This window comes from Hemiscyllium ocellatum, chromosome 13 (assembly GCF_020745735.1).
Source record: "Hemiscyllium ocellatum isolate sHemOce1 chromosome 13, sHemOce1.pat.X.cur, whole genome shotgun sequence".
In the NCBI taxonomy this organism is placed as follows: domain Eukaryota; kingdom Metazoa; phylum Chordata; class Chondrichthyes; order Orectolobiformes; family Hemiscylliidae; genus Hemiscyllium; species Hemiscyllium ocellatum.
In genome coordinates, this window is record NC_083413.1 from 60,191,321 (window position 1) to 60,214,810 (window position 23,490).

A 23,490-nucleotide genomic window follows, 5' to 3' on the forward strand; every position below is an offset into this window, starting at 1 on the left:
AAGGCAAATAACCACTCTGTTATTGCTGTTAAACCAATTCCTATGTTTGAAATCCTTCATTGTGTCTCAGATTTTTTTCTTAAATGATACAGGTATATCTACCATCTAATTTCTTTTAATTAATAATAATACAGAATCAAATCACTGAACTACTCAATAAATATCTTTCTGTTGACATTCAAGCATTTTCCCTGCTCAAATGTCTTTAGTCAATTGGTCACTGTTAATGAATTAACTTTATGTGCATTTGTTTTTCATTTTAAATTAATTTTGAACAATATTCTTTCCTAATTTATGCTACATTGAGATTTAAGCTAATATTTTATGTTTCACTTAGTCAGTTTGTATCTTTTTTCCATATTTGAGCAATAAATACATGCTTTTAAATTATGATGCTGAACAATACTGTGCTTAAATCATTTTTATTCAATTGGTTTATTCACGGTTTTACAGAGATAATTGTAAAGTAAACTGATAAATTACTTTATTGAAATAATGGACTCAAGAATTTTATATAATTTATACTTATGTGGCATTGTTAATACAATAAAACATCCCAAGGTCCTACTCAGGAGCATTCTCAAATAAAAATGTACACCAAACCACAATTAGGGTGGATGAGCAAAGGACGTAAGTACTAAGGAGCCTCTTAAAGGAGGAATGAGAGATGACAGAAGAAAAATGTCTAGGGAGAGAATTCCAGAGGCAGCTGTAAGTGTGCCTATCAAAGTGGACAAGCAAAAGGCTGGAAGAACACAGCAAGCCAGGCAGCATCATGAGGTGGAGAAGTCAACGTTGCGGGTGTAACCCTTCTTCAAGACTGGGGGAACGGGAGTAAGGGGAGCTGCTCAAAGTGGAGGCAAGAATGATGGATCCAGAAAGGATAAACATAGACAGAAAAAAGGGAGAGGAAAAGTAGAAATGAAAGTGAAATGATAAAATTCAGATTTAATATTGTTACAGTGTAATTTTTAGTGCTATGACCTGAAGTGAAGAAATGCAAGAAGGGCTAAAGTGTAATGTTGAGAGTGGGAGTAAATGAGAACAGAGTTTAGAAAACAGAGATAAGGTATCTAAATATAATTTGAATACTTTAAAGAGATACTGGTAATTGGAACCTTCACTACAATGTTCCTTTAGACTAAATAATTCATTAAAGTTGGTGGTATAGTGAATTATAATACTCATGTGACAAATAGCATCTTTCTCTCTACACTACAGTTATTCTGCTAACAGTTGCTTCATATTTGCAAATCTCTTTTTGATTGCACTGTTCAGGATTCCACTTTGGAGTCTCAATTGAAAATAGATTAAAGGGAGATATGGTCCAGTTAAGATTGTACATGGAGACAATGCAAATGTTTGGAGAAACAGCACAGAAGGAGAACATTTGGCTCATTGTGTCTATAACAGCTCTTAATTGGAGTAATCCAATACTAATCCTATTGCTTTGATACTGCAGGTCTGTATCTTCCTCCGCTTCAAATATTTATCTACTAATCTTGTAAACGCTTCAACCATTCCCTATGGCAGAGAATTCCATGCTTCAATAATCTTCTAAGAAATTTCTCCTCACAATTCTAATGACAATTCCATACTGATGACTCTTCAACACTCAATCTTCAATCAGAGGAAAACTTTCTCTAATCATATAATCCAAAGCTTCATGAAGCTTTAACAAATGTTCTTGTCACCTGATCTGCATCAGTGGAAAAAGGTACTCCACATAACTGCATTTATTTATTCATTCATGGCATTTGGGCTTCATTGGTCAGGCAAGCATTTATTGTCCATTCTGAATGTCCTTAAGAAAGTGATGGTAAGCTGTTTTCTTGAACTGCTGCACAGCACATTGCGAATTTACACCCCTTATTCTTTTTGAGAGGGAATTCCAAGTTTTTTTACTTGGTGCCAGTGAAAGAGTAGTGATATAGTTCCACATCAGAATAGTCAGTAACTGGAAGGGAACTCACAGGTGATGGAGTTCTCATGCATCTGCTACCCATGTATTTTGAGATGATAGCAATGGTATGTTTGGAAGATGTTGACCAAGGAGAATTGGTGAGTTTTTACAGTGCATCTTGAAGAAGGTACACACAGCTGTCACTGTGCATTGGTGGTAAAGTGAGTGATTCTGGAAGATAGAGAATAGGATACCAATCAAGTGGGCTGCCTTGGCTTGAATGGTATTGAGTTGTTGGAGCTGTACTTAATCAGGCAAAGGGAGAGTATTATGCACCTGACTTTTCTCTTGTAGAAGTTAGACAGGCACTGGGGAGTCAAGAAGTGAGTTATTTGCCACAAAGTACCTAGCCTCTGACCTGCTCTTGTAGTCACAGTATTTTCATTCCCAGTATCACCCTGATCAGTACATATTGTACTGTCTCCAGAGCTTCAATCTCCTAGTAAAGTGCTCAAAACTACACAAAGCATAATAACTGTGCCCTAACCACAACCTTGTACAGGTTTTTAAAAATTACTTCTTTACTCTTGCACTGTTTTGTTACTTTTCAAATGTATACATGACCTTATGTCCATTATGTCTTTGGATCATTCATGTTCATCCTTTGGTGTTCCTCCTTCACAAGCCTACTTGCATTCCTTTTTGTTCCTTCAAGAATAAATAATTGAATGTATCTCCACAATAAGTTTGACTTGCCACCTCTAAGTTCATTCTGCTAACCTGTCTATTCCCTCTTGAAACCTCTATTAGTTCTTCCTGTTGTTTTAAAAATCTCTATTTTTATAGCATTGCTAAATTTGAAATCATGATCCCTGTCCATAAATTGAAATTATCTAAATGTACCAAGATGAAAATAGACATAGCACTGAAACTTAAGGGTGCATGTCTTCCACTTTTTTTTAAATAGAAGCAATACACGTTTCATGTCCATAGGCTAAATTTATATCCATGTAGCTCATCTTTTATACCATGCACCGGCATTTTTCTGATAAGACTCCCTTGAGACATTTTATTGAGTTCTCTCAAAAACGTATCTAAAACCTACTGCATTTCCTGTATCTGTACAGGCAATTAACAAAATTAATTTGCCAAATATGACCTCACTGTTGATATCCTTGTTTATCCTATAGTTCTGCAAATGTAAATTGATATGACAGTAAAACTTTTAAGCACTTACCTACGCATATTATGTTAACAACTGTTCTATAATTACCCATCATATCCTTTTCTCCCTTCTTGAACCGGGGTCTACCCTTCAGGACATCTGCATTATTTATATATCTCTGGATAATTTTATAAAGTGGCCAGAACTTTTCTATTCCATCTCAACTCCCTTTTTCTGCTCTATGTAATTAGACCCCAGTGAATTAACCATTTGAGATATTCGCAGTTCTGAATTCTTTCCCATTCATGATGTTCCACCTCAGTCTCTAAAACACCAATAGTCTCTACTTACTATTGTTAAAGCTGACTCGCAGTTAGTTTTCATTATGTTGATGCAATATTTCTAGTCACTATAAGTACATTTGTCCATTTATTTCTGAGCAGCCCTATATTATTTTCCAATGTTCCTTTACTCCTGTTATATTTATAAGAAGTTTTTAAATTTCCTTTTCCTATAATCAGAGAGCACTTTATAGTTTTCATAATTTGGCAATGTGAACCTTAGTTTTATCATCTGGCTTTTTATAATAGTTTGAACTTGTAATTTTCTTCTTTACCTTAATATCCTACAATATGGCTTTCTGTTTTATCATATAACCATGTTGTATTCTTATCACTTCATATTTGAAGATTCTCCACTACTCATCAGTTGTTGCATTTGCTAATTTACCTGTTCAGTGAATTTGGACAATACTCATTTTATCTCATTTCTCGACCAGTCCTGTACCCTTTCTAAATGCTGCATATTCCTTTCTGTTTTCACATTGAATATCATGGTGCTGTAATTGCGATTTCTCACATGTTCTGCTGGCTATCCAGTTACTTATTTTACTTTAAATGTTGACATGGTAATGAGAAATGTTTTCTTATTGTGTTAGAAATATAATTAGATTGGATTGCAACATGCACATGTATGTTTAAATGTGAAATCAAATTGATAAACTTAACCACTGATACAATTAGTAATATTTTATGATACTTGTTGCAAAACACAAAATGTTTTGAATCCATATAAATAGTATCCAAGTATTCAATATATGTTTTTGTTAGCAATATACAATAAAGACAATATTTTTAATACTTTGATGAACCATCCAGCCAGTTAGATGATATGGGTTCTTATTGAATCCAACAGTTGTCTGCTTTCTTTAAGCCAATGCTGATGATTGCAGCTGAATGACTTGAGGTCACACAGTACTCCATTATGCAGGGAGCACCTCCCTAGCACTTCAAGGTATCACCCACCAGAGATTCACACATTACCAAAAACTGGAGTTGGCCTAGACCCTGATTTGAGATTCATAGTCTGGCGTATTGCAATTATAATATAATCAAAATATAGACGCACCTTTCTTTGTCAGAAACTGATGTTCATAATTCATTGCTACAATATTTACTTGATGATAATACCTAGGGGCTCACTTGATTTTCTTATCAGAAGGGGGTACTTGAGGAGAGGGAATCAAATTAGCTGAGTAAACCCTTGAAGGTAAAATGAATGGGATGAAAATGTTGAAAGAAAGAATTGTAGAAACAATGGACATGAACCAAATGAAACTTCCTTGTTTCATACATTATTTTATTCTTAGTTTACCTTACTACAAAAGCTTTCATCCATTTGGTTTTGAAATTTGCAGAGCCAATTCCCGTAACTAAATTGGATCCACACACACTTGCATTAGAAATTAATTTTAGTAAAACTGGATACAACAGCACATAAAGACTAGCCTTTCCCAAATGGAGTTTCTTTCAATGCACACTGTTGGAATAAATATATTTTCTGCCTCCTGGTTGGTAGCATCCTTAATCCAGTTGCAAAAGAGCATTGATTTATTGACAGAAAACTATCCCTAGTTTAATTTTAATTGACAAACTCAACAAGGGAGCCCCAAACATGATTGCAGTGGGAAACTGATATAGTACCTTCCCAGTAAGATTAACGAACACTATCTGAGTTTGGAGTTAAGAAGAGTATTCTCAAAGCAGAGTAGAGGGAGTTTTATTCTGCATTTGGCTGCACTCTACATACTCTCGGACAGTGTGTTGCTGCCATTGGATTTTTCGAGATAGATCAAGTTTCATTTTGTGACACCGAAACCCCTTACCTTGCTAAATATAAACATTATATTATCCATAATCCCCAATTCAATCTCAGACAGAAATATACAATCACAACAATATGGTAAAGTTTGCTGTCTTTATTTTTCTACCATGCTGAGTGGGGAAACACATTAGGAATCTGTTGGGATGGAAATATATAGTGTCAAAATTTGCCTAGGAACTCTAAAAGAAATGTTGTCTTAAGGTTCTGGTGACAGCATCATTAAAACATATTGATTGAACTGTTAATATGTTATCATTTACTATCAATAGTGGTAATCATTTTCTTTTCATTTATAAATAAAACTTCATAATAAAAAAGTTAATCTTGAGTTCCAAAAGATTCAATATGTTAAGTCTGTTAATATTATCTGTTATTTTGATGGAGTTTTTTTTTAAAAAAATGCTGTTTGTGAATTTTGTCTCAAACTGATTTCTTGAATTCCATAAAATTGCTGTTTGTCTATGTTAGTTCTCAAATGATTACTCCTCTATTGCTATTATTGCACAAATATATTACATACATATTAATTTAAAATAGTCATACTGTATCATGTATTAATTGGTAATTAATAAATTATTCTGATTATTCATAGCAATGAGGCATGAATGGTTTCATAATAGTTTTGAGGGTTAGAATTCTGAGTAATTGTAATAATTTCTTACAATCTAAACTTAATAGAGTTTTAAAAGATCATCGTGCATTTTGCATAACAATAGTTTGATCATAATTGGATGACAGCGAATAATTATAATTATGCTCGAAATTAATCGTTAATGGGTAACTGAGACAAATGCTATGTTAAACGAAAACAAGGCAAAGGCGTTTGTAAAATGCGACTAAAGGGACAAATTGCTAATATTTCCAAGGGTTAAGATAAATGAACTGTAACAGTTGCAACGTTTTATTTTTAAATTAAAATTATAATCCTACATTAGAACGGATGGATAGCTAAACTAGATATCCGATTTATTTGTAACCCTCTACTGGAAGAGGCAAAAGCATCTTATTCATGAACTGTTCCCCCTTCCAAACCCAAAACATCCACATAACAATCAAATATCGCGAAATGCACTGAACATCGAAAATTTGCTTAACTTCATGTACAACTCCTAAAATTCCGGCAATTCACATTTAAGATTGACTTTATTTTAAAATATTTCAGTTTTAACCAATCGTCACATATTTGCGACAAAATATCCTGAATGGAACGAAAGACATAATGTTATTTCAAGTTCTACTTAAAGACCCTATTTGCATGATTGGTATAACTCGCAAGGTTCGTATTTACGCCTGTTTCAGCACCTGGCCTGGAAGGTCTCCTTAATTATTGAGATTTATTCCGCTGTCAGTTTTATAATTCATATTTTCCTGCTTACATTAATGATATTTCTGGCGTTCGTTTTTGCTTAAATCCCTAAACCTTTTCTATATCATTGACTTCAACCCCTAAACTTAACGCGTTTATTATATGCTAAAACCGTCGTATGATTTGTGGATACAACTTTCCATTCTTGAATATTTTGCGAACTCATGCAGATAAAGATCCACACCCTGACCGTGTACAATCAAACCTCTGATTTTGCCTCCGATGTACTGCTGCAAAGTTAAGGATAGACAGCGTGCACATTCATGTAATCCACTTACGGAGTCAAAAATAGCTAATTTAAGAGAGAAAAAAATCTAATTGCTTGCCATGAAATGAAGAATTGAGAACATTTTCTTAGAAAAATGTGGTTACAGTAATTGGTTTCTGATTCAATCTCCCAACTGCAGGGACCATTCTTTATCTGCACTGCGGGTTAACTCTGGTCCTGGTCAGGGTGATCACTAAACAGGATGATGCTGCTTCAAGTGCTTTTTTTGAACAACGTAAAAAGGGAGAATTAATATAATAGCCAGTGACTCTTTTAAATCTTTTATGTTACGTCACTTGATAATCATTGTGTCCTGGTATAAGAGAACAATTGTTGAGATTAAGAATCACTAAGTGAAAGCGATGACTTTTTGGCAAAAGGAGGTTGTTGTAACCGCCTGCCAAACAAAGCCTAGTCTTAACTATCTCATCGTTTGATTGATTAAGGCTTTGGATAAAGTTCCGCGCCAGACTGACAGGGTTTTTTGAATAGCCACTTCCAAATAAAGCCCACTTGGATGGCTGTGCTTGAAGATCAGAGTGTAAAGGATGAGTTTACCGGCAGTTACCAAGTGATAAATAGAGGACTCAGACAATAGTACCTTCTCTGAGGACAGACGGGCTTTACAACAATCCTGGCGTCATATCCTGCTGTGGCGCTTCTGCTCTCAGCCAGAGCACTTCTTTCTCTTTTTTTTTGCTTCTTAATAGTACATATATAAACCCCAGAATATGTGAAGGCTTGATTAGTCTGTGATCATCACAGTGCCCTGCCTTTTACCTGAGAGCCTTTTGTTTTCCAGCCCTCATCCTGCAGTGGGACTGTCCCACAACGCGCCCCCGTACAGCAACTTGATCCTGCCAAAGTCCAGCTTGGTTTTAAGAGACCTGTAAGCAAATAATTGTTGGTGAATTGCATTACTAATAATCACTTAGGATATCTAGGAATGAAGTGCTGCCTTCAGAGGCGTTCTTCATTTGACTCCGAACGCAGAGTTTAGCCCTGAAGGCATCCTACTTTATTTCATACAGAACAGTTAAAGGACGCATTTGTAGATCTGTGGCCGATAATGAATGAAAGCTGTCGTGTATTAGAAAGGCAACAGGACAGATTGCTCTAACTGCGGCAGGCGCACGTTCACTTTTGTATTTAAAAAACCATATTTTTCCAGTGATGGGGAAGAAAGATTGCGGGGATTGGCCAATGAAAACACACGTCTCCACAGAGAAGACTCTCGCCTATTCGCCAATCAGAGAGCAGGGGACTCGATGGAGCCAGGGGTGGAAGAACTGATAAATTCTCCAGGTCACCTTCCCGGCGACTCCTGGCTGTGACTCCAACTCCTAACCCTTGGACCACAGTAGAACCTGTCACACATACGCAGAGCAACAAAAACCAACCATCAGCACCGACTTCCGAAACTTCAGGAGAAAAAACTCAGCCAACTTTCTTCAACCCACCTTCCCCCACCCCCCCCTTCTTCCCCTTCCCTCACTTCCGTCGGAGTGTTTGGGGTATCACATCTGGTCAGAAACAACTGTAACAACTTGCCTGAAGTTGGCTGGCCTGCGTGGATTTACCTAGAAGTGGTCACACATTTTCTTTTTAAAAAAAATAGATTTTGATTTCCCCCTTCTCTTCCTCCCATCCTCTCCGCCCCCACCCCACCCCCCACACCCCTACCCCTTCCCTCGCACCCCCCCCCCCCCCACCACCCCCCTCGCCCCGGTCGGCAAACCCACAGAAAAATCTGGGAGTTGAACGCCTTTAAAAATGAGCACGTTGGCTGGACCCGTCCCAAGGATGATGCGGCCAGCCCCAGGACAGAATTACCCTCGCAGCAGCGGGTTCCCATTGGAAGGTGAGCCGCACATGCTTTAACTGACTGTGAGCACATTCTGGGGCTCTCTTAGCCCAGTTCTAAAGACGCCGTGAATCGCGCAACCGCAGAACCTTAACTCTGCAAAGGCGATATGAGGCTTTGCCCTCTCAAGATTATTGTAGATGTAGCTGTAATTGTCTTGGCCTTTTCCCGGGAGAAACCCTTTCTAAAGTTTCTCAGTACTCGATAAAGGACGCTCTCCGATGATCATGTTCAATGTATCCAGTGAGTAGGATCCGACTGCGATTTGAACTCTCCGCTAGCGCAATCACGCAATCGATGCACCTTAAAGTTAACGGAGGCGATCCGAAATCAATCGGAAACAAAAACTCCTTCGTCGTTTCAAATATCTTTAAAGTTTTCTTTTTAAAACTTGACCACATGTACGAAGCGCTGGGTCCGATTCCTGGGCTAGAGAGTTCATTGTAAACACGGACTGCGCCCGATTAGTGCATGTTCAAACCAGATTTTTGCAAAAGTGTTGAGGTTTTCGGTTCCTTCATAAAAGGGGTGTGTGGGATGGGGGAGGTAGTTGAATATATATTTTAACTATTGCCCTGATAGAGGTTGAGAGCGTCCGCTCAAAACCACATGATGCCATTTAATGTTAAAGCTCATTACAAAGTGACATCCAGGGACAGGGACAAATTCTACACCAAGAATTTACCTTGTTCTAGCATGTCTCCCGCAAGGGAATCAAGTAAGGTTTATAAATCCCTCTGTCGCTCTTAACAACGTTGTGATGTATTTTGATTTCCTCTCCACTTCTCTGTGTGTTCGGTAAAATTTCAACGCATCTATTAATGCTGCCGTTTTCACTGCAATTAGTGTCAACGCCTTTAGGTCAAGGGAGAGTGAACCAGCTCGGAGGAGTTTTTATAAATGGCCGGCCTCTGCCAAATCACATCAGGCACAAGATAGTAGAAATGGCCCATCACGGCATCAGACCGTGTGTCATCTCCCGGCAGTTGAGGGTCTCCCACGGTTGTGTCTCTAAAATCCTCTGCAGATACCAGGAGACGGGCTCCATCAGGCCGGGGGCCACTGGGAGCAAACCCAGGGTAAGTCAGTCTCAACTTTTTAGTGATTTGATCAAATGCTTGATGAAGTATTGGAATTCAGTTGATGTGAAACGCGTTGTGTTGGTTCACCTACAAAGTGTGTCCGAAGGGCGCTGCTGTCTCTGCCAACATTTTGAAGGCGCTTTAAACACAGACAAGCGAGAGCCACTGAAACCACCTGAGGAGTGGTGTATCATCTTTAGAACTGAAAATCAAATCCCGCATTTTGCAGAACGCGCCCTAAACGATAACACTGCTGATGTGTATAAGTGTACCATTCGTGAGCGACTGTCATTATCAAGGCGGTGCAAATAACTTGAGATGTATTAATCCAAATGTCGCTGTTTCAATATAGCTGGACGTTCCTGCTAAAAAAAAATGATTTGAGAGACCTGTACTTAAGGCCCACATCGTTAAAACCCATTTATTCAACGTGGTTTGTTGAAAGATGCAATAACATTTGACCATCTCAAACTGGAAACACATTAGGCAATCTGAGGGACCAAAAAACACAAACCTCTGTAAAACAAACGGAAGGCACGTGTAGCAATGAAATTGTCATAACTAAGGCGGTGGGATTGCAAGGATGTTTTCTTTTTAATTACTGGATACACAAAAAAAACTAACTCTCAAGTCAAGGTTCATTACTGTAACGTACTTAGCCTAGATTTATTACATATCAGAACATCCAGTCTTTTTTTTCATTCTCGCCTGATATGCAATATACAATAAAAACGTGCAAGTTGTTTAATATCTTCGTTGTGAATGTCCATAAAATTAAAATTTCACTTAACTCTTTGAATGAAAATGTTACATTAGATCACATGAAATTAAGGGAACTCGAATAATTTAAATGTCCTTCAACATTTTCTTTATAGGGTAAAGTATGCTTGTTCACAGTCCAGTGGGATGGTCAGACTGTTCAGTGCTTGTATATAATGCCAAAAAAAAGCACACACGTTATTACTTGATTCGTAGTTTAATTCATAATATGGATGGTTTTGTCACAGACAATTAAGCACGCAGGCTGTAATGACCAACGATTATCATAATATAGCCCATTAAACACAGAACTCGTACAACAGCTCAGCGCATTTTCAATAACGCGCCTGCAAAGTTCAAGTGCTGACTTACAGTTGTTAACAATCAGTAAAGCGTTTGTGCCTAATTTTGTTTGTCCTTTTTGCCTTTTCGTTCACTGCAAGCCAACTATGTTAAATAAATAGTCTAGATCAGCAACCAAATGCCTGAGAGAGGGGAACTACGTCCAATAAAAGCAACTGATGTGAACGCTCAAAAGTTTATTGTGATTTTAGCTTTGTTTTAAATCATGTTGCGTGCAACATAATTTTTTTTCTAGGACTTGAATGAGAAATTATAAGAGCAGTAACTTTTTGTCGGGAATTATTGGAACTTGAAAATACAGTACATTGCTGCTGATTTTACATTTGCATATCCCTATAATCCCATACAAGAACCAGGCCATCTTTCCCAACTGCTCATGAAACCCAATTGTAAATCACGTTTTATTTCTTTCTTTGCAAACAAAAACATAATTCATAAAGCAAATGGCAATACCGGACGTGGAAAAAAAGATCGAGGAGTACAAGAAAGAGAATCCTGGAATGTTTAGTTGGGAAATCCGGGATAAGTTATTGAAAGACGGCATGTGTGATCGGAACACCATTCCCTCAGGTTGGTTTAATATTTGTGATTCTTTTTTCGATGGGGGTGGTGGGCGGTGGAAGGAATCTAATAAGAATTTAACTAACATAGAGAAATAACTCTTCTGGCTTCATTTAAGTCTGGAACTGACCGTAAAACATGTAAAATGTGTCCAGCTGCGCAAGCCAATAAAGAAAGCTTAAATTGCTCATGGTCTTAACGAATTGCTTCAAGTAGGTTCCGGTCTTCTAATACCTCCAATTTAAAAGAAATACTTTGCGAATTCATTTCAAATGAAAAGTCATTATTTGGCAGGATTACCAGAGAGCAGTGTTATACAGTTGTGATAAGTTGCCATTTTGCAGACTGGAATTATAGTCTACATATTGCAGAGAGAGAGAAAAAAATCATGGCAAGAAACTGAATGTGCCATAGAAGTTGACGCTGCACTGTTAAGGGGTCTTTCTATCTTAAGTTCATCCTTTTGAGAACAATATTGTCGAAAATTATAAAATAGAACAGTTTTATTCGAAATTTTAAACCAATGACTGAATCCTAAATTATCTGACGTTTAACTATATAAATGTAAAATTGTGTCACCCTTTTAAATTGATAATAAATCTGATCGCTTTTAACAAAAAACAAAAATTTCTTCCAAACAAGTGAGTTCAATAAGTCGCATTCTGAGGAGTAGATTCGGAAAGAAAGAGGAGGAAGAGGAAGACTGTGAAAGGAAGGAATATGAAGACAGCGATAAAAAGACCAAACACAGTATAGACGGCATTCTGGCAAGCAAGGGTAAGAGGTGGAATTCGTCTAATTACTGGTGCACTTTAGTAATTCAGAAGTATTAATTAATTAAATATTTATTATCAATTTTATTTTTATGGAGATGCATGAGGGAATCCCAGGACGATTATTGCTTTACATGTTGGGTTGGGGGCGGGGGAGGGGAGAGTGTTAGTATCTTTTAGTTTAACATTGCACCAAAAGGGAAAGGCTTTAATTAATGCAAAAAACACGGACGAAAGTTCATATCCCCCTCACTGGGGTAGTAGCAATCATGCTGCCCCCGAGACCAATGCGACAGAATGGCCACGAGCACAGTTGCCTGCTGTAGTAAATGCCATGATGCCCTTAGCTTTGTTTTGTTGTTCTGGTATTTTCCGAAATCAGAGAAAATGGACGGAAGTACTGCTTTCGTTCTGTCTTGTGAGTTTTATTGAGCTGGTTTCGGGTGATAAAGTTTACGCCAAGGTGTTAAAACAATTTAACAAGTTTAGCAAAGGGCGGCGATATCAAAGTTGGATACACAGCCTGGACAAGCCTCACCAGCACTGCAACCTGTTGATAGTTTGTCGCTTCACTTGTGCGCCAAGAGAAATAGGCAATTTCTAACCTTTATCATCTGACTGCAATTTCATTTACAGTTCGGGAATGTTGTCAGGAGAGATGGGTTTATTTCTGTACGGTCAGTTTTCAGTGATTATTTGAAAGCAGTTGAACTATTTACCGTGAGTAAACGGGACCGAGAATGTTAGCAGTTCGCCAGTGCGGGTTTGACTGTTACCGATTTCTTGTTAAATTCGAAGATATTTTCAGTTTCAGACCGCAGGTGTCGTATGTTTACTTTGTGTGGCCAGCCTGTGGATACAGACTCTGTTAAATAACGATATTAATAACGACCATATGTAATTCTGAAGGATGGAAAACGATTTCAGTATCAACTTCAAAAGTCTAATAATTAACTCTTGAAACAACTCTTTAAACTTCAGCTATCATAACATTTTGTGAAATCCGCGATTTTAAAACTTCCGTCCGATTTTGAATTCGATTACCAGCACCGCACCGATAATGAACATAGATGCAAACATCGCAGAACCTTTATCAAAATGTAAATGAACCTGCCCTAGCTTCTATTATTTGAAGTGGACAATCATGTCCATTTTATGTTACTGCATGATTCCAGAAGGTTACAAGAAGTGCGTCAGGTCCTGACTGATTTGCCATCCCCGATGTGCAGTCAGAGTTTTGAGCAGATCAGATCTGGGTCAAATTCATTGATTCCTTTTTGACTAAACCTTATCAAGTCGAGTTGATCCAGTGCAACTGGAATCGAATGATGTCTTTAATGTTGCAATATTCGGAAACCATAAAATTATAAATTATGACAAAAGGGGTTTCGATAGTAAATCGCACTCTAAAGATGAATTATGCTTTAAATGCATCTATTATAAACAGTCGCCCGATAGAAAGAAATCTTCTAATGTCATCACGTAAATCTATCGATCCATTAAAAATTACCTGGAATATTCTATTCAGCTAACATGCAATTGAAATTGGAAATTCACAGCGTTTGGGTCGTTTCCATAGATTGAATTTTATGGTGATCTGTTGAATCCACTAACCTTCTGTTTATCTTTCGACATCGATCTCTTTGAGAAGTACCAGAGGTACTTTACGAAACAAGGGACACTGCCAACTAAACTCAGAATTTTGTTTTGTGGGAAGTTAGGGGGTTAACCGTTTGCGAACTAACTGTTCTGTCAAATTCTTCACCACATCTCTGGGGAACTCCGGGTTGTGTTTAATATGATGCCACAAGCAATAAAAAGGGACATCTGTGGATATAAAACGTGACTGTATCTAATAAAAACGAAAAGATGGCTCACTTCTCTAAGGTTAACGAATATACGTCGGCGATATACATGTGTTTTAGCTGCCTTTAAAGTCCAACATTCCTTTTAACGGTTTCAACTTTAATTGTAATTGAAGGGTTGTCAAAAGTTGTCTAACACTTGAAAGTCAATGACATTTCGCAGATTTGACTGTGGGCCTTTTGCCTAAGCAACAGTGCAAGCCTAAGTTGCTAACATCAAACAGAACCCAACATACTTCACAAATCCTCCAGTTATATATTTGTAACAAACTTAGAGTATTGTAGACTTCAAATATCAGGCATTAACCACTACTTAGAAAAGCAAACTGTCCCTTAGTTTTTAAAAATATATGTGCAATAATAATTCCCTGCGTATCCCCTGAATGTCTTCAGGAAAGTGGCTCCGAATGAATGGTGCAGTCTGCTTAGCCTGGTACGGAACTGGAAGTGAAGCAGCGTGTGAGCAGGTTCATGAAGCGTGAGAGCTAGTTTGTAGTCCGCACTGTTTATTGATCTGATTAATATGCCATATTTGCCAGTTGAATTGTCCGGGTGTGTATTGAGTGAGCCCCTTTCTGGATCTAACACCAAGAAAAAAGTATCCCAGCGTCTCGTTTTAACTTGTTGGGCATTGTTGTGATTTGATTATCTTCTTTTCCTCGCTAACAAAGTACCTTTTCGCAAAGACATGTTTTGTTAATCAAAACATCGAATCTGTTTAAAAAAAAAGGCTGGAAAACTCTTGGAAAGAGTGTATAAATTTAAGTCCCTTTTAACGAAAGCTTGCGCACAAGCTTTGACACAAAGTGGCTCTTGTTGCTGGAGTCCATAGACCTGCCCGAATTTCGCTGCAAATAGGATCTTGAGTAGACAAAAACGACCAAATGAGCTGGTCAAACATTTGTACAACTTTTCCAGCTATACAAAGAGATCCTTGAATACACAATCCACACTTGGAGATGAACTTGGAAAACAAAGAACCCTGAGTCCATTGAAAGTTACACTTTAGGCTTGGCGGGACAAAGCCTATGTCAGTGACAGCTTGGTCGCCACAAAAGAAGGAAACCTTTTTGTAATTCAGGGAAAAAAAAGAACAGAAACCGTCCAAACAAAAGGCTGAGAAAAGACATTATGGGCTTGCAATGAGGGATGAATTATTCAGTGATCGCCAGTAGCAGCCAGTCCTTACAGTTTTATGGACTCTCTCTTCACCGTGGATAAACTCGCCATTTTCACCTACAAAATGTTTCTTTTGCCATCTTTTAGGCGGCGTAAGATGCCGACTGTCATTCAAAAAAATACAATTGGCATCATTCGATTGAGCGAAGGCTTTGATTTAGGGGCTGGCGTTAGGTTGGAAGGCGGTGGGGAGGGGGGGGGGGGGGGGAGGAGGTGGTGGGGGTGGCAGTGCTCAGAAAGGCGGCGATTTCCTGCAGCAAATAGGCGAGAACTCAACCTTTACAAACGGCTATATTTTATGTGAGCGGCGCATTGCGGATCGGGGATGTGTAAAAGAGCAGTGTTTGTATTCTAAGGTAGTCTCTTCATCACAGTGTCATTAGTTTAAAGGGGGAGAAAACGGGGGTGGGGTGGTGGTGGGGGGAGAATGTCACCCTTCCACTCTAAGCATTTCAGCAAACATTAACCCTAACCTAAACACGTTGTCCATCTACTGGAGGTTTCCGTCTCTCGCCACCGTGTGGAGTGCGGTTTGGGACACTCACTTATGGGCCGTGCCAATTCATGGTAGTTCGGGGAGGAACATAAACACATTGTCTTGTACCGACGTAAAGTAGCTGACACATCACTCACAAGATCGGGACGAAAGATATTTCATTAAAAAAGGCACTTATACATCAATGTTGTAAAGACTTGTCCATATCTACGAGAGTTGGGTGAATGTGCCCAAAAGCCAAGATTTAGCTGCGTTGTGAAATCTATAAAATTGTATCTTTGAAGTTTTTGTTTCCTTAAAAGAGAGTGACCATTTAAGAAGTATTTACGAACAAGACGTTCTTGCTGGAAGTGGTAGTTTTTTTTGGAAAATTATAGATGGGGCGCTATAACTGTTTCTGTTATATTGAGTGATTGAGGCTGGGCGGCAGCTCGGTTTGAATGGGACGCAGTGTTTGCGCGGAGCTCCAGGCGTGGTCAGGCTCGATTTATCCGCAATCATGCGCAGGTCCAAAATTCAATCAGAAACCCGGACCGAAGCCCTTTCAAGCTGATTAAATCGAGCCTTTTATTTCTTCTCACTTTCATCTTTTCCCGACCCGCCCCCAATTCGCCCGGGGCACAAATTCGTGAAATTTCTGTCCCCTCTTTCTCTCTCTGGCTGGGACGGCGGTTCGATTCAGCTAACAAGCAAAGCTGTGAGAGGGGGAGCAGATGAAATAAGTTTTGCGGAATGTGGGAAGTTTTGAACGCGCCGAAGCCTTTTCGCTTCGTGCAGTAATGGAATTCCTGACAGCTCAGAGCTGTGTCCCGCAGACACGCGACTCCCGCGCCCTATCTTAATATTTAGATGTAAAGTTTACAATTACAGTTGTGTTCATTGACTCTGGCTGGTTGCGAGAGGCGCATGGGAGAGGGCAATTAGATCGAAAGTGTGATAGCGTGCAGATAAGGCATTTTCTTGTAAGAGTATATTCTAGATGTCGAGACAAGCTAAGTGTGGCGAGTTAAACGTGTTTTGAGGAGAGATAATCGGTGATTTGGACCGTTTGTGACTATCGCTTCTCCTTTCACAAGATATAACGTGCAGCAGTTTAATGACTCACATCGGACAATTAGTGAAACACAAGGTGACCAGAGTTGCAAACCGGCTGATTAATAATCGGAAGATCCCACATGCATTTGGGTTTTACTCACTGAAGTCCTACGCTGACCCTGTTCTCCAGTGTACACAATTCTAATTTTCACCCGCAACTTCTTCCAAACAAATGATGTCTATTTTTAAAAAAAGCAAAGTCGATTTCTTAGACAATAAACGACACCTCGGGGCAGTTTTCCCTCCGGTCAGTCACATCTGGCTGCTGATCAGTTAATCACAAAAATCATAGCTTTAATCAAACGAACCATTTCTGTGGTGGTAAGATTATATATATTAAACAATCCCAACCCCTTCTCATTTAATTCTCTTCCCTAAATGTCCCCAGCATCCTGATGACATTTTAACGAAAATAAACGTGCTGCAAAACCGCAAGTGTATGGACATCAAACTTTTTTTTGACAGAAATGTTGACTGTTTAAAGCAGTCACGATAATGGCACTGGTGATACACATTTTCCCCCTTAAGACCTTACTCTGGGAGATTGTTGCAAAGTCAAACCATTTGTATCAGGGAGGGAACAGCGGAAGACTTGATTCCGTTCTGGATGCGTAGCTCCGTTGCAGTGCCGGGGGAGCACCTCATTGCTGCAATTGCTGTCTTTCACGGAGATGCTTCGCAATGAGCCAGTTGCACTTGTCATTTCGGAGAAAGATTATCGGGATCGGTCGGCGAAATCCCCGGGGAGATTGTTAGTGTTTCTTGGGTCCATAACTAAACCTCAAAAATTGATGGCCATTTCTCACCTTGTACTGAGCAAGTTGGCTGTTTATCTTATTCCCTCTCACCCCCGACAAGCAAACGCTATATAAATGCAGGTTTTCAATAGAAATGAGGATTCATTTTAATCAATAACTGCTCCATGCACCACCATAGTTTCAGGATTATTGGAACTCTAGGAGAGGGGAAAATTGGGCTGCTTGTTGTCAAACTAAGACGTTGAAATTATTTATAATATTGAAGGAGAAAATCACGAAGATCTAGCCCAGCCAATGAGAATAAAACAAGGTTTATTGATGGTTCAGTGGAGAAAAGCGAGCTTGGAACGTGTTTAAGAACAGGTTTCAGCGGCCCCTGTTAAGCAGCGAGCTGTCGTTCCCCACCTTGGTGGCTTATCAGAAGCACTGAATGCGGAGTCAATAAGACCAGCCTTGAATGAAATGGTCCAGACAGTTGCCAACATTCATTGTCTCCCCTCCCACGTAAAGGTCTCGTGGTACAGCAGTAGTGTCCCGATCTGTAGTCCACGAGGTGCTGACTCAAATCCCACCTTCACCCGAGAACAGATAGATTTTAAAAAAAGCACGGCATAAATGACAAAAGGACACGTGCGTGAGTTGTAGTTGGGGATCAAAACTCATGTAGAAATTCACATTTTTCAGGAGAAGTAGATATTAAGTAGGGGTGAATGTGCCCCAATTTGTTCCAGGCCCTAGTTTGACTGCTGGAAAGGATTCCTCTCCACGCTAGATTTTGAAAGTAGATTTAATTTGAGTTTTGACTGTCCATTCATGTACACAAGGAACTGAACCATTTTCGTGAAGATTCTGGCACTATGACACTTTATCAAATATTCTGAAATTGTCGGGGGGAAGAAAACCCTCCAGCAATCATTTTGCTTGTTCACATCAAGTAGGACAGGACCTGATGTCTACTCTGTTCTGGAGTGCAATTGGTCACATAAACTTGTCTAATTACCAGCGTGAAATCTCACCCCTCCACAGGTAGATTTCATGATACCATAATTCAAGAGGCACTACAGTGTAATGCCACATTGTGATGGCATCAGCATCCTGATGCCAGAGGGTATTTAACTGCTAGAGAACATTAGTAGGCAAGGCTTTGTAAACCAGTTTCTGTAGCTCAGATTACCATGTTTCAAATCAGATATTTTGAATGCACAAAATTTATGTTCAACTGCCTTACTTATTTATTGCAGTTGAAATAAAAACTTTGAAAGAAGGAAAGGCATTACATACGTGTGCTTTAAAATAAATTTTGAAACAGTGCCATTTGTGTAAATTTCTTAAAAGTAACAGTTTTAATAGATTACAAATCTTTAATAATGATACACTAACCTTGTAACAAGCAACACATTATATTAAATCTTGAATTTCTTCACCTAAATCAATGCAACATACAAAAATTTCCTTTTAAATTTCATGAATGTTACATGCAATATTTAAATATTATAATGTTTGGCTTACTGAAGTGAATGGCGTATGCATATAAATTGATACATTACACCTGCAGCTAGACTTATCATTAAAGGCATCGTCCAATTGCAAGAAGCAATAAATCAAATATTTTAACTTCAGGTGGAGACATAAAGACATGCAAAATGACAATTATTGAGGGATTATAGTATTGAAAAGAAAATTATGTTAATGGGCTTACTGTTTAGAGTCACAGCCAGACATGTGGCAGAGACTGAAGATTTATAATATTTTATAGGGTAGAGATAAATTAATTGTCAGCTTTTGTTACCTTTTACATGTTGCACCATTGATAAATAAGCCAGTAGTAATTATTTTCTTGAGATATTTTAGCAAAACAATGAATATCATCAAAACCAACTAAATTGAGATGATTCCAAAGAACATACAATACTACTTCAATGCTAAGATCATTTTTGTATCGGACCATGAGTTACACACTGAAATGTAGCAAACTAAATTACTTAGAAGGAATAACAGTTAATGCTATGCCTGTTCAATAAGATACAGCATTAAGATAGCAAGTTTTGATTGGAAAGGATAGAGTTTTAATATTGCACATGCTGGAAATCTGAAATAAGCACATAGAATGCTGGAGAAACTCAACAGGTCTGGCAGAATCTGCAGAGATACAGAGTTAAAGTTTGAATCTGATGTGACCTTGCTTCAGAATCTGAAGAAGCATCATACAAGACTCGTGACTTTAATTATATTTCTCTCTCCACAGATGCCTCCAGATATCCTGGGTTTCTCCAGCACTTTCTGTGTTTGATTAGAAAGGAACCTTGAACTAAAAATATCAATATTGTCTGATCTACAATATACCTTGATTCTTATCATAAATATTGAATAAATGCATTGAATCTCATTAAGATATTAAATGCTATAGTTTATTCATTGATTTAAACTTAATTTAGCGTAATTATATTCACTTTACCAACCACAAGTTCACTTCAGTTGAATTTGAGTAAATGAATGACAACAAGAGGTAAGATTTTATCTGAAAGAACAACTCTTGAACATAAATCCAATTAATGGTGTAATGTGATGGAAAGCCTTGTTGCTTTCATTTGCAATACTCATAGAATATGGTATGGTTTTGATCAAGTGACTCATTGAAAAATGTTAATTCTTTTTGTCAAACCACACTATATTTATGAAATTTGCATGAATAGGGACAATGTGCAATAAAATGCAGAAGTATGGTCACTGGTTATGCCCTCAGTGACTTCCTGCAGAGCAGAATTTGCTGATGATGGCTGTGGTCATGCAGCTAGTCCATGCAGATATTTACAGCTAAGGAGGCATGAAAGGTGCTTCACAACTGAATTCATTGGAGTTTTATGTCCCTCTTTGCCTTAGAGCTGTTTTACAACCTGGAATTAAAATCTGAAAGGAAACGTTTCAGTTGCCCTGGCCAAATATTGATCAAGTACTTGTTTGTTGATGCTATTGTTGTATGAAGAGGGGCCAGCAGCTCTGCCCCTTCTTGCACAACTTCTATTGCCATTGTCTCTTAACAACAGGGATCAAAGCTCTCTCTTTTTGGCTTACTTGATTACTGAGAAGGAATCTTTATTGTGGCTAATGTAAGATATTTTAAATGGAAAACATTATTAACATAAGTTGTCTCAATTTAATAATTAACTTAATTGAACAGTGAAATAGTTGAGTGAAAATAGCAAAATAGAAATAGATACATTGCATGTTGTATTTTATTGATTCCTTACTGTGATCATAACTGTATTTGAGTAGTAACTTCAAAAATAGTACAATTTATAGTTTCCTATGATTTTGTTTCATTTAACTTCATTATTGAAATGCTTTGTTTATGTTTTAAAGTAAATCTCTAAATCAAACTTGTTCTCACCAAATTCGTCGTGATCTAAATTGTTTTGCATAAATACCATCTGTGGGGCACTTTCTCTTTCTTCGCTTTTTCTAAACCTTCTACCTTAAATCAACACCAGATTTGGGAAATTACTAAGAAGGCTTTCACGACCATGCATTTAAACCATTCCTGAACTGTCTTTGAACCAAGAGAAAATCCAGAAAATAATTATAAAGGAGCAAGAAGCCTTTTCAGCTTTAATTATTCTCATGATTCCCCTTGTAAAATGATATGGTAAAAGGGTAAAGGGAATGAAAGATCAATGTACTTAAGTACACTATACACTAATAACAAGTTAGGCGAATGATTGGGATAAATCACCAGTTTAACGTAAAGGTAGGTTGTTGTGTTCTAGTTTGAATAACTTCACACCACAACAAATGACTTCTTCTGGACTTTTTGACTATTACTCCTTCTTGGTAATATCTCTACCAATTGTTCTCCCAATTCAAAATGGCCCATTGCAAAAGTGTCTGCAAAAATCTGCCAATTATGCTCTATGACATGTAATCAACTTTGCTTTAGATTCCACATAAAATAACACTGTGGTTCAATTTTTTATGTATGGGTTTGATTATTTTCTCATGGTACTTGAGAGATTTTTTTTGTGATAAGTAAAACTACTGCCACAACCATCAAAACTTTCACCTTTCTAATTTTGGAATGCATATCTAGTTTCCAAAAGCATGTAGCCCTACTGTATTGTTTGTCATAGTTTTGTTAATGTAAAACTTATAGTTACAATTATTTTTCCACTATATACATTAAAAAAAACAATTATTACAAGTGTATAATTGCCCAACATAACTTCTGGAAGTAATTGAGTTCCTTTGTGTGATTTTCAAAGCCTTCAACGGCTATTGGTCATCATTTTGTGAGAAAAATAGTTGCATTTCTTAACTTTCATGAATTGAGTGGAAAAGCAGATATATTTAATGACTTCAGTATTGAGACTTTACTAATACTTGAGATTTGTTGTTATTCTTGTAAAGGAGCTGTCATTCACTTCAGGTTCTTGTTTTCTATGGTTATGTTTTCTTTGATTCATCGTGCAGGGTTATAGGTTGCTTGCTGAGATTTGACGTTAATGTAGATTTAGTTCAGGAAGACAGCAGAATATCCATGACAAAATGCATAAAATCTGTTATATTTTGATAACCATTTCCTTATGTTTTATATTCAGTAGATATGAAAAAATAGCATGCAACAGAGTATCAGAACAACCTATTTTAAGTATGAATCAATAACATATCACAAAGTATTTTACAAAGTTAAAATATAAGTAGTACACTAATCAATGTTCAGTGGTGATGTGGCTAAACAAAAGTTTTAATTACTAGAATATTTCATATAATGGTTTATGTTTTGATAAGTAGTGAATCTAGCATCTGAAGGAGTAACATAGAAATAATTAGTTGTGCTGTGAATTTGGATGGTGTAGGTTTGCTGCTGGATTCTACTTTAGCTTATTTATCAAAAGTTAAAACATAACTTTTGTTCCATTTTCTATGATAGATTACAACTGCATGCAAGACTTTAGCATCTGACTGCAGCAAATATAAACTTACAATTTACATAGCAGGGCTAATTAGTCCACCAGAACAGTGTGCAATTTTGAAAACATCTATAGAAGTCAGTTTAAATTGTGTTTACAGAAGCAAAATTTTGAAAGAGGGTCCTTGCATTTTCAATGAATAATGCATTTGGTTTTCAATGGCTCATATACTTTAATTAACTTTGCAATAATTGCCTATTTCATAGTGACTTATTTCATATTTTGGAAATGATTGCACTAGAGGATGGTTTTAGATTCTAATTAAATAACTACTGAAGACAGTGGCACTTGAGGTGACGTAACAGTCTGCACCATGTGTTATTGCACAATGAGCTAAAGTTTTGTTGTAGGGCACAGGTGCTTCTTATAAATATCAAGTGCATGGTGTTTCTGCTTAATGTAGACCATTATAGGTTAACCCTTTGCCTAGAAATTAAGCTATACCCAGCCAGATTTCAGTAAAATAAAAAGGATTAGTCATTCCCAATGAATGAGATCACCAATCCTGGTTAAATGGTAATATTTTTGTGTGTACATTAAGAATTATACTTTATGGGCAATTTTAAAGTTGATAATCCATGGAAAAATCAGGATTGGGCAGTTATAACATACTAAGTTAAATAGTATGAAACTGCTTTTATCAGGACAATGTAAGGCCTTAACATCAAAATACAATAGCGGCATGCAGTTTTGCAAAAAAAAAGTCCCCCTGATGATTTTCAAATGGTTAACCTTTCTCCTCCCTGATTCTTTAATTCATGTTAATTTGTCTAAAATTAACAAGCTTCTTTTAAAAGAAGGAGTCAGAGGAATGTTATACAATTGCAATAAATAGATTTCATAATGTTTGCAAAGCATGATTTTAG

At 37.5% G+C, this 23,490-nt stretch overlaps 1 protein-coding gene across 4 annotated transcripts in view; it reads left to right on the forward strand.

The window, feature by feature from the left end:
- Positions 1-8,638: 8,638 nt before the first annotated feature.
- The window catches only part of pax3b (paired box 3b), an 86,802-nt gene continuing 71,950 nt past the window's right edge, over positions 8,639-23,490 (forward strand). For all 4 annotated transcript variants that reach the window (XM_060834227.1, XM_060834228.1, XM_060834229.1 and 1 more), the window contains exons 1-4: positions 8,639-8,726; positions 9,576-9,808; positions 11,374-11,503; positions 12,137-12,271. In XM_060834227.1, coding sequence (XP_060690210.1) covers positions 8,639-8,726; positions 9,576-9,808; positions 11,374-11,503; positions 12,137-12,271 — 586 coding nt within the window. The remainder of the gene's footprint in view (positions 8,727-9,575; positions 9,809-11,373; positions 11,504-12,136; positions 12,272-23,490) is intronic.